A 13,097-nucleotide genomic window follows, 5' to 3' on the forward strand; every position below is an offset into this window, starting at 1 on the left:
TCGGGAAACCACCGACGATCATTCGATTACATTTAATCATAGCACCATCAATACCACACAGACATCAAAATATCGTTATCAAGAATTGTATGGGTCACCGTCATGGAACCGTTATCGAAATAGGGTTTTACTTCCAATCATTTATTAATAATTGCAAGTAGTCATCGACCAGAGACAGAACCAAATGCAAACGATTGGTTCCAGGAGGAGCAACAGTGTGAACAGACAAGTGTCTGCTACTGTCATGTCATTTTGTACTTTTTTCTCAAAACATTGCTCCAAACTAGGACTTTATTGGCTTTAAAGCATGTTATTATTGACCAAGTCTCCTTAGATACATCATTTACATATGTGTTCTTTTTGAATGCAATGTTTGATTTGAGGTTTTTTCCAAGGTGTTATCTGTTTGAGTTGTTTTAGCATTTGTGTCTGTCATTCAGTGTAATTTGAGTCTATAAACAGGGTTTATGTTTGACTACTAGGAAATTTTTAAATCACACTTTTGTGCCCATTAATATTGTAACTATATTTGGTAAGACAAACTATTTAGTATGTATAGTTCACCTAAAATCACATCTGAATAATAGAGCGTTATTACTGGCAATTCAGCAGTTACCTTTTTCCGGAAATCTTGTTTTCAAATCAAATGTCTTTTGTCCAGAAGCTGATCCCGTTGTTAATTCTTCCACTCCCCCATCTGCTGAAACACAAGCCAGTTACAAACGAAAACTAAGTTAAAATTAGAATTTATTAGGTACAGTTTGTATACTTTAGAATTGATGACACACAACATTTTCGAAATATATAATTATTAGAAATTTTCAAATAATATCGTTTCAATATTTCGAATAGTACTGTACAACACATGCAATTATTTCGTTCTATTTTCATTTCTTTTTTTTCTCCTGACTTGATGTATTCATTATTAGGCCGTATACCTATAAGACTGTTATAATTTATAAAGGTTGGGTAAAGTGTGAGGTTATGTTTAAAAAGACCAATTAGACTCGTATTCCAATAAACTTGATACAAACATAAATTATCGATTAAGCTATGTTGTGTTGTGTTTATATTTGATTGTTTGACTATTTGGCTTTTTTAAAACACAAAGTATGAAAGTTTGAACTGAAAAGCATTCAAGTTTGAGTGGCGTAGGTATAGTTTCTTAATAAGTATATCGTTAATATACATTATAGTTTCCGAACATGTTTATTCATTAATTTATCAAAATCTGGTCAACTAGAGAAAAGAATCTGCTATTTTAAACCAATGAAACATTTTACACTAAGAACATTGCATAACAGTATGCACAAAAATGACAGATTTACCTTTAGAGTTTTTCGGTGAAACAATAACCATATCCATGCCAGGTTGTTTAAGATCAAACGTCAATTCTTTCATTAATCTATCGCATATGTCCTCTTTTTTTCTTCGAGGAAAATGACTTCTCTAAGATTTTCTTCTCTTCAAAACTTTGTAAAAAACGTCTAATTCTAACAATAATGCCACCACCTTGTACTGTGCTTTCCACTGTGTAACTGCGTTGCCCTCATTTGTCGGACACTTGGCAGACTAGAATATAATCAATTGAATTAATAAAAAAATACATTTATTCATAAAACAATATTATGTTTTTCAATGTAATGTTTAACTTTCTGACGTCACGTGATTTTGATCTTCATCATGTACTTTGCGGGTGGCAGTTGTAACTGTACGGCAAAGGGAAGTAACCGCTGTAAGGAGATTAACATTATAAGTATCTGAATATGTTTTTTTTTTCAAAAAAATATTTGGATAAAGACCGTTTAAAGAGTAATTCTGTAAATTGTAAATAGTAAACAGTATTTGGAACTTGTCAGCAGTAGACATTGCATTGAACAACGTTATATTGTTTGATCAATATGTGTATTTATTATTTATTCAATTAATGTTATTCTAGTCTGCCAAGTGTCCGACAAATGTTGACAACGCAGTTACACTGTGGAAAGCACAGTACAGGGTGGTGGCATTCTCGTTTGAATTCAACGTTTTTTACAAAGTTTTACGGAGAAGAAAATCTTAGAGAAGTCATTCTCCTCGAAGGAAAAATGCGATAGAATTATGGAAGAATTGACGTTTGATCCTAAACATCTGGCATGGATATGGTTATTGTGTCACCGAAAAACTCTAAAGGTATTTCTTTCATTTTTGTGCACACAGTTATGCAGTGTTCCTAGTGTGAAACGTTTCGTTGGTTTCAAAAATATATTAAAGCAGACACATCTAACCTGAACTGGCCATACATGAAGGCGACCTTAGCAACCGCCAACGGTCCTCTGGAACCGCATTTGTTTCCATGAGCCTTAAACAATTTTAAAGATTTGAAAAAAGTAATTTCACATTAATTTTGCAAATGATGTCTTGAGTTATTCATTGAAACGATTCATTCATTTGCAACGCTTCCTTATGGTAAATTGTGGAACCTGCATGCAGGACATGATTAACATTTTCATTCATTCAAAACATTTACTTTCTTGGAACCAATTTTCGATATTTCAGGTAAATCTACTAGAGGCAAAATAATCAATTACAAATTCTTCAAAAGGCAAATCAGCCAATCAAATTAAAATAAAATAAAAGATATGTTAGATAGAATAAATTGCAGTTTAGTCGGAAAAACGTGCTCAATTTGCAAAGTGGATAGTTACAATAAATCAAAATAAATTAAATACCTGTCAATTTCAAAACTCTCGTTCAATGCCTGTTGAAAATCATCATCGTGCTGCGTCAAAAATGATGTTTCAACGTCCTTGTGTCGAAATGCTGTACATTGAAGACATCAGCAACAATATATAATAAATGCAGTGATAATGCTGTGTCAAACGAAAGCTGAGTAGTTTGAATTTACGTTATTTACAATTATCTTACCTCAACCAGTGAAGCCAGTACTTTTCTGCATTAGCAAAGTTGTTCGATCTTTAATTGGCTTTATAAGAATTCAAATGGTTTCCAGTTTTAATGCAAAAACCATTTGTTATGCAAAGAAATAGAAAAGTATTTAATTTAAAAAAAAAACAAATTTCATGAAACAACACCAAAAATGGATAGTTTATTTTTCACAAATTTTGCATTTTACATATTAAGACTAAACGTATTTTGCTTGGCTGTTCATTAACGAACCATTACCTTCGCCCTTTCTTTCATGTGGTAAACATTGCATTTCCAATCGAGGCTGCGAAATATATTGTTTCAGCTTCTCTGTCAATTGCATTCTTATTTCGTTGTTTTCATTCGACAAAATACGTTCCATTATTTCTTCTTTTTCATGAACGCTCCCAAGGAATTTTAAAATTCTAATCGACACACCCTCGTTTTGTATTAAACTTTCTATGGTGAAACTGTTATAAGAGCATGCCTTCGATACATCGCAAACTATAAAAAAAAACATTTGGAATTCACATTTTCAGATAATGACCAATATCAATTGACTTTTTAAAAGTAAGCAATAATAAAGGAGACCTTTGAATTGCTACAGACAACTACCTTACACAGTTCTACAATGGCGATACCAATATGAAATTAATTCTTTATCTTCAGTTAAGAGAGCGTTTATGTCATTTTATGACACACTTAAATGACGAGAAATGGTTTCTTGTGAACCAGATTGTTGCTTAAACTGACAATAAATGTAATAATTTGTGTCTGATGATTTTTATTTTCATTGAAATTATATGATTTAAGGCGAGGTCTACGTGGGCCTGAACCATTCATGGATATTCAATTAGATCACTCATAGTTATTCAATAAACAATTCATATAATAATCAAGTAATAATTATTAATCTTGATTTATTGTCAAATCATTTAAAAAAAGATTTAAGCAAATGCCAGTATATCTCGATACTCCTAATATCAAGAACTAGGTTTAGTTGCTCGTCTTATAGTGGCAGGTAGAGGCTACCAATACATCATTGAGAGGAAAGCGAACCCTACTAATATACAAGTTTGAGAAAAGCGATGATCACAAACCACCAAGGAAGTGAACGTCATTAATGAACCACCGTAAGTTATGTAAGTATGACTAAGCGCCACTGTTAGGGAAGGCAAGTATCACACTAGAAAGAGGAAATCAAAAGCTACGAACGCGCACTGTAAGGGAGGTTAAGGATCTGTTACTCACGCCAAAAAATGAGGCCACTAATTCGCAATTGTTAGAGAAGCATAGACGCTTATGATAAAGAAAAAGCAAAAGGCCCCTTAGGCACAACTGTCACTAACCCACCACCAGTGAAAATAGGACACTTATCCACCACTGAAAGGAAAGCGCTATACAGTAGAAAGCGCATACCACAAACGCACAAATGTAAATATTTATATTGGTACTTTATTTTCTGAACGATAAAATATGAGTTCATTATTGCATGAACCGGTCGATCTATCGTGTTTTTTGTAGGGCAAGAAATCAACGCTCTGATTGGGCGCTGGTGAATAACTGTTGAAGTGTCAAGTATTTGTCGAGTAAGAACAATCGCCTAAAATTGTCAATTCGAAAAGACTAGCACAACATTAAACTTCAATTTGTTGGAAAACGTTAACCTACAAATTAAAAAAAAAGTGACGCTATTTTTGACTTGAACTGAAAGTAATCCATAAAATCACCGTCACCTCATTTTTAATGCTCACTCGCATGGGCCATGCATATGTAAAATAGGAGTTAAAATATATCGATAATTTTATTGATTAAAACAAAAATACTACAACAAAAATCATTATAATAATCAGATATTTTACAGTAACTACAAATAATTAAAAATAATGTTAAATGATTTTAATTTATATTTTTCTGCAAATTATTTCTGGACTATTTATAATGCGGAGGATAAAATGAACGCCTAACTCATACACCAAGGGCGACAACTGTTCTTACCATTTGCATTTGCTATACACGTTTTGTCCCCTTTATCATAAAGACTTGATCTCGAACTATTTTATGTGAAAAAATAAAGAAATAAAAAGGGAAAATGTAAATATAAGGATATATTCTTATTTTTGTGCGTTCATGCAGTATGAACGCTCGGCTGCTATTTTGCAAATTCGCTTATGGATTTGCAAAATCGCGGCAGAACGTTTATACTGCACGAACGCACGGACAAATAAAAATCACCCTTTAAATAAAATCATTACCACCAACTCCCACTCTCAAAGAAAACAAAATTTCCTGACACATCGTTGTAAGAGATTTAAAGGACTTTTACATACTTTAGTGCACCAAGCGAAAACCACTAGCACCAATGTGAGGGAACTTTATGCCAATAACAGTCCACTGAAAAGGACGCGAAAATCACTAAAGCACACTTAAAATGTCCTTGAAGGCAACTAACCGACTGTTGTCGGCAGCCAAAAGTCCCGTATACACAACTGTGTGTGTCCAAAGCCACAGGCATGACAATGTCAAGAAAGCAAAAGCCATCAACAGTTCACTATAAGAAATGTGAAGGCGACTAATGCACCACGAAATGAAAGCGAAGGGAATAAAGCGAAGATAATGGAAGCGAATGCCAAAAAGCACAACTGTAAGGGAAATAAATGCTGCAATAACATTTCTTTAAGAACCTGAGGGTCATAAACACAACGCAGCTGAGGTAGCTTATCGTTAAAAATATTAAGATTTCTAACTGAGTCAACATTTCCACTTTTGTTTTATATCTTGTAATACCAGTTGCATTTAATTGCAATTTCAAAATAAATATAACAGTATTCTTTAAAGCAATTCACGAAAAGAACACAAATTATTGTCAACCACTTCATTTTATATAATAAGGAATTTATTGTTAATATTCTATGCTAAATTGTTATATACATTTTTTTCAATAAATATAGATATTTTCATATTGTTACAACCATATTTGTTTACTGATTGGAATATCCTTATTATTAACAAAGAGCTTGTATTGAAAACTGATATCATTTTCTTTTTGTCAAAACTTGATACATACAAGAGCTTCACAGTATGTGACGAATGCCCCCGATTGTGACATGAACCTATGAACAAGGTCAGTACATGAAAAGTTGATCTTGCCTTTGCATGTCAAATACATATGGCAAGTTATTTTAAATTGCCTCTAAACATAAAAAATACCACCCATAGTTAACAACCGACACTGTTATGTCCCTATATATGCAGCATTCCATTGTGAATAAACACCCAAGTGTGATCTTGACCTTTAATATAGGGACACGGGTTTGTCATGCGACACGTCGTCTTGGTATGTGGAACACATGTGGCAAGTTATTTTAAAATCTGTCCATACAAGAAAAAGTCACAGCCCGGACACGACAACCTATACCCTAGTATGTCCTTATATGCAGCACTCCGTTGTGAATAAACACCTAAGTGTGACCTTGACCTTTAAGGTAGGGACACAGGTCTTGCACGAGACACGTCCTTTTGGTATGTGGAACACATGTGGCAAGTTATTTTAAAATCTGTCCATACATGGGAAAGTTACAGCCCGGACACGACAACCTATACTCTATATCCTATATGCAGCACTCCATTGTGAATAAACACTAAGTGTGACCTTGACCTTTGAGGTAGGGGCACGGGTCTTGCACGCAACACGTCGTCTTGGTATGTGGAACACATGTGGCAAGTTATTTTAAAATCTGTCCAAACAAGGGAAAGTTACCGCCCGGACACGACAATCTTTACTCTATGTCCTATATGCAGCACTCCATTGTGAATAAACACTAAGTGTGACCTTGACCTTTGAAGTAGAGACACGGGTCTTTCACGCGACACGTCGTCTTGGTATGTGGAACACATGTGGCAAGTTATTTTAAAATCTGTCTTTAAATGGGAAAGTAACAGCCCGGACACGACAATCTATACTCTATGTCCTATATGCAGCACTCCATTGTGAATAAAGACTAAGTGTGACCTTGACCTTTGAGGTAGGGGCACGGGTCTTGCACGCGACACGTTGTCTTAATTGTGGAACACATGTGGCAAGTTATTTTAAAATATGTCTACACAAGGGATAGTTACAGCCCGGACACGAGTTATTGAGCCGGACACACGGACGGACGGACGGACAGACGGACGGTGCGATTTTAATATGCCCACCTTCGGGGGCATAAAAGCTGGCATCAAAGACATCTTTTACACAACGTACCCCGTTATTGTATCAGGAATTAATGACTATTACACTTAATATTTCCAGATTATTAGTTATCTTATGCCAAACGATTTCACAAAATTTATATCATCAGTTTAACATTTTATCTACTGCAAATAATACAGCCATCAATTTGAAGGAATTACTGCTGCTTTGCAAAACATAATTTCTTATTTATTATATTATTTGTAAGCTAAACATATAACTTGTAATATCAATCATAATAATACCACATTCTGAAAAATATTTTTTAAACTGTTGGTTTTCCATTCCATATACTTTCAACATTACGCCATAAGAAGAATGATGTTATATTTGTATTAATATATAAATAAACACTTCTACATTGTTATTGAATATCGCCCGTTCCTGTTATCAATCTTAATTTTTATTTCCTTCAAGGCTTCGACATGTTGGCTTAATTACGACAAACATATACTTATTTGGTGTTGCCTGAAGCAGATCTAAAACAATTCAGTCACAATAAAAACAAAAACAAATATTGACAGCTTTAAAAAAACACATGAATAAACAAATACATACATAGTGTGTTGAGGAGACTCCAACAGTTTGTTTTGTGATGCCAGCATACACATCAAAACTCTCGTTTGATGGATCAGTTCTCATAACCTCTTCCAGCGACGAAAATAGATCCGTCAGCCTTCCCGATATACTGTCTTGAATGAGGGATATAACACTGTCTAAATCTGGACACTGTATTGTCAGGATCAGACAGCCAGTGCTTACTCTCGCAATGGTTCTCTTTTCTGTCAACATAATACATACTACGTTGAATAAATGAATGATAAAACCAAATTTCAGCGAAAAAAGGTAAGAGTCCATTTGTTTTATTTTAATAAGCAAACTAACACCACACATTCGAACTTCATGTCATTCTTCCTAATCTTTGTTTTTGTTTATATCTAAATATAACCAAGCAATGTTCAAATTATCCTAACCATTGTTGCAAAACTAACACACTGAAGATTTTAAAAAAGAAATGTATGAAATAGTGTATATTCTAATGTTGTTTAAATCAAGAACCCGAATTTAGGGTCAATATGTTAAGTCTATGCAATTATTTAAAAATAGGTGAAAATCGACTTTTATTTAAATTTCTGAGTCAAATCACTTTATGGGAAATGGGGTCAAAACCATTTGACAAAACTTTAAAAGGAATGTGTCTCAATTCTCGAGAAAAGTTACGAATGTCCAATCATACTGATCACAAGAGACATATCGGCGATCATTTCGCATCAAACCCTCGAAACTTTGACACTCATTATTCAAAAAATATTGTCAGCAACCAATCAATCTTTGAACCATATTCGGACTGAATAATGCTCGATTCTCATTGGTCAATAGTACGTACACTACTGTTGGTCCTTTATTTTAATATCCTAATGCATGTAACACTTTCAGTATATTGTCAATTTATATTGTTATGACATAATTTAGATTCATTATGAGAAAAAAATCCGGCAACGATTCCGGTTAACAGTGATAGCATCTTTAATCAATAATGCATGTGTTTCAAAAGCACCACATGTCGTTTGTGTAGCACAGGATGTGTGAGGAGCTTGAAGTGCAACAATCACACTGATTTTTATTACCCGAGGAATTTTAAAGAAAACAGATCATGTCGTCCCACCGGTATATTGAACAAAAACTAAATAAAATTCATTTCATTAAATGTCTCTTTTTACAATTACCTTGAAATAATTTTCGTACAAGCGACAACACTTCGTTTTTTAAATCTGCCCGGAAATCCACACAGTGAAGTGTTTCTGCAAAATATTGAATTAAAATGTTATTCTTCAAGCGAGATCAGGTTTATAAAAAATATACAATATAGTTTATACATTTTTTTCATTAATTCGTTCTTGTATATGTCTTTTATAATCCTTAAAAATACATTCAAACATAACTTAACTTGTCACTGTTTGGATTTTGTAAAACAAATATAATACATAACATATAAGTGTTTTGTTTAAAAAATACACCTTTTTAGTCATACACATGCACGAATTATTGGCGGTAATTCACAGAAAAAAAACTGATTCTACGTTACAGCAATAAATAATAACAAACAACAACAACAATAATAGCCACTGATTTGAAAAACAAAATCCATTATAGTCGTTTGTCAAACATTATAAACCCAACAAGACGCTATATACCTTTTATAAAAAAGATCTATTTTTTATTCAAATCACTGTCAAGTTAAGAACATCCAATGGATAGACGTGAACTAAAAATTACTATTGGTAGAGAAGAAGCTCGCTCGAGGTGCTCGATCCGCCCATTTTCAATCGTTAAGCAATGACTTAGTATCTTCCAGCTTTTACTTAGTAAATGACGCAAAAAACTTTGAATTAATGTTGTGTGTTTTCCTTTCATTGCAAAATATGCGTGCTTTTTCTCTTATTTAGCAACGTTGATGAACAGTCATATAAATAAATCATATGGTATCAAAGGTGAGTTCGCATTGCATAGTTTCCATTTTCCATTGGTCCTTAGGCAACACATTAATACTGCACTCTCACAGATTGACTGTTTTGCCTTCTTTATTTTTTTGTGTTGGATTGAGCCATTTTTGTGTTAATACCTGAGGACCAGTAATATAAGACTGCAGACAAAAGACCTGATTGCAGTTTTTCGTGTTTCCTTTCGACAAAGAATGTTGTATGGCTAAAAGCTTTACTTACGAAAAATGCATAAAACAAAGTTTTGAACATGAATATGAAAAACTGCCATCTGATCTTTGTCAGTACTCTTATTTAACTAATGTCAAGACATTTACGCAAAAGCTCGGAAATTCTAAGACCAAAATATAAAAGAAGTCAACCTGTGAGAGTGCAGCTATAAGTATACTCAGATTGTGGAATTAGAAGTCAAGTTTTACTTATGTTGTTCTATGAAAGTAGCGGTGGCTGGCTTTGGATAAATCTGAATATCAATTAAGATGAAATCACTCAATAAACATACCGCTTGTTTCCAAGATATTTTCCTTCAAAAATGCTTCTGAAAATAGCGCATGAAGACTTTCTGAAACAGCCTGTTCATTGTCCTTGTTGTAGTTTTGAAGCACCAGCATTACATCCACAGCTAAAAAAGGGAACAAAAACACAAAAAAGAACATTCTGCAAAGTCGTTGTATTGATGAATGATTAAACAATATTTCTTTACAAAGACAATGCCAAAATGCGTGGCTGAAACTGCATAGAAGACGGCAATCTCTTTTTAATTTAAATCTCTTCAATCAATTCATCTTGGGAAGGTAACATAATAAATGTGTTTACCTGGTATATTCACTGTTAGTCCCTTTTGTTGAATGATGGACTTTATTTGCTGCAAACTGCTTTCAACTGTACCATCACCTGGTATTAAAATAGTGGAATATTACCACAATTCATATGAATGTATGCGAAACCTTTTCGTTCATAATTGAAGTCACAGTTTAAACTAACGTATGTGTACACATAGTCATTCTTTGGTGAAGTAGCACCCCAAATGTAGCCTACAGCCAAAACCTCTTAACTATTAATTATATTACAAGCAAATTCGTTGATTTGATAACCTCCGCCTGATTAGGCAAACTTCATGGATTGGAAATGAAAAGTAGGTGGAATATCCCTATATTAACATGTAATATTGCTGCCGAGAAATGGATCGTTATGAACGTACGTTGGATATAAGTTTGAGTCTGTTTAGAAATATTATCATGTGTTTAGTCATACATGTATGAACATAATCCGACCAGTCACTACCATGAAATGGTTTCGGACAAGGTTTTTGTAAGACATAGTCACCTAATTTGTGTCACATGTGACCCAGTTATCTATTTTATTATCACATGTGATCCAGTTTTAAACATGTCAAAGAGTTCATCAAGGGAAACATTCTGATCACGTTTTATGTATAATAGACCATACATATTGCCTCTAATGATTTTTTTAAGATTTGAGCTAGTGACCTAGTTTTTTACCCCATGTGACCCACTTTAACAAGCGTCTATATTTTATCAAGGGGTATATCCTGACCGAGTTTAAACATAATCTGACCATTCATTACCATGATATGGTTCCTGACAAGATTTTCTAAGATTTGACACAGTGACCTAATTTTCAATTATATGTGACCCAGTTTTATACACGTCCAAGAGTTAATCAAGAAAAACATTTTGATTAAGTTTCATGAATATCATTTAAAATGCTTCTAGTTTGTTCCAAATTCTAAAATTTGACCTAGTGACCTAATTTTTGACCCCATGTGACCCACTTTTACAAGTGGTCGAGATTTGTTCAAGTAGAACATTCTGACCAAGTTTGAACATTTTCTGATTAATGCCTACCAAGATATTGTTCCGGACGGACAGACGGACAACGCAAAAACAATATCCTCCTCTCGAAACCTTCGATTCGGCGGGGGATAAAAATCGTGTATAAGTATTTAATCAGTCTTAGAGCTCAACATCAGTTAATCCTCTTATACCTAGAAAATCTGCATTATATTATGATCCAAATATATAAAAACAAACAAAGATGAATAATTATTTTAAGCAGCTCTTACCTTCGTGTATGACCTCTTCAGTTTTGTGGTTCTCCGTAATCAACCCATTTACGTAAACATGTCCAAGGCATTTATATTGATCGAGTTTCGTTTGAAAGGAGTCTTGTAAATTCGGTTCTTGCATATATTCACATATACGAATGGCGGAACCTTGCATGCGCCCATAGTAAGACTGATAAATTGCTTTTGTCAATTTATGGGTTTGCCTGTGGGACACTTTATTCCTCAGGTCTCGAAGATTACAAATGTCATGTTTCAGTTGTCTATGTATTTGATCATTTGCATCAAAATCGCATGCAGTTAAGATAACGTGAACAAACATAGAGATGTCCCACTTTTGCAAATCAGTGTCCCTTTTATAGGGATAGATAATATCTTCTTTGCTTCTGTCTTTGCCAATAGCTGACAAAATCTCCTTCTTTTTATAGTGCAAGAATTCGTCTAATGACCATGGCATTGATGGGTGATCCTTAGGCGTAAGCTCTTTTACTTTCTTCAGTAACAGTTTACACAAAACTTCTGTACCACATTCCGTCAAGGCAAGATGAACTCGTGTAAAATATTCTTTTTCGTTTTCAAGGTTTTCTGCTTCCGCCATTCTGTTTTATATTTTAGGACATAAATACATCCATAATGGAATTAAAACGTCCCTTTCCATTTAAAGTATAAAAAAACGCTGAAGGAGACTGCCTTTCTACTATTTTCAAATATCTGCAAAAATATGAGTTTTTATAATTTAATGATATTATCATAATAGTGCATCTAAATGTGAAGGTCCCAGTACATATTGATATATAAGTACACACCATGAACCCATGCATGGATGGTTGTGTTGTGCTGAAGTTTGAAGTTTGAAGTGATACAAATAAGGGGCGATAAATTGGGCTCGTACTTTGCTATTCAAATGCCAATGTTACAGCATATGTGCTATAACTGGCAGAATATTGCAAAAGTATAGAAACTGTTCAGTCATATTTTAGAATGGATATCCTTTAATTGGTGTATAAGTAACACATATATCTAAGATGATCTAAAGATTTTTTGCCAATAAAATTTATAAAAACCTCAACAACAATAATCAGTTTATTGCCTTAATCCTATGTAAGAAACATTTTAAATCAAATGTTCCTCACTACATTTCAGACGGATTCGTTAACATATTTCGTAATAAATACATGTTAGCACCTTATTTAATTCTCGTTATATGGTTTCTCACATACACAATAAGTTTTATTTTAAAAACGATTTCCGAATTGTGTTTGCAAACGAGGGACTTTGCAAACTAAAGTAACCTTTAACTAATGCAGCCGAATACGCTCCTAAACTTCAATATCTCGCGTTGCTTTTGCAGAAAAATAACTGCTCTTTT

At 33.6% G+C, this 13,097-nt stretch overlaps 1 protein-coding gene across 1 annotated transcript in view; it reads right to left on the bottom strand.

Moving 5' to 3' along the window:
• LOC128223248 (uncharacterized) overlaps nt 1-13,097 on the bottom strand; it is a 93,645-nt gene that overhangs the window by 62,361 nt on the left and 18,187 nt on the right. Inside the window, exons 3-11 of the mRNA XM_052932538.1 lie at nt 11,729-12,439; nt 10,459-10,536; nt 10,145-10,264; nt 8,869-8,943; nt 7,700-7,923; nt 3,166-3,411; nt 2,712-2,802; nt 2,268-2,341; nt 617-700 (exon numbers count right to left, since the gene is read on the bottom strand). Coding sequence (XP_052788498.1) covers nt 617-700; nt 2,268-2,341; nt 2,712-2,802; nt 3,166-3,289 — 373 coding nt within the window. The 5' untranslated portion in view covers nt 3,290-3,411; nt 7,700-7,923; nt 8,869-8,943; ... (1 more) ...; nt 10,459-10,536; nt 11,729-12,439. The remainder of the gene's footprint in view (nt 1-616; nt 701-2,267; nt 2,342-2,711; nt 2,803-3,165; nt 3,412-7,699; nt 7,924-8,868; nt 8,944-10,144; nt 10,265-10,458; nt 10,537-11,728; nt 12,440-13,097) is intronic.

The sequence above is a fragment of the Mya arenaria genome, chromosome 17 (genome assembly GCF_026914265.1).
Source record: "Mya arenaria isolate MELC-2E11 chromosome 17, ASM2691426v1".
Taxonomy (NCBI): domain Eukaryota; kingdom Metazoa; phylum Mollusca; class Bivalvia; order Myida; family Myidae; genus Mya; species Mya arenaria.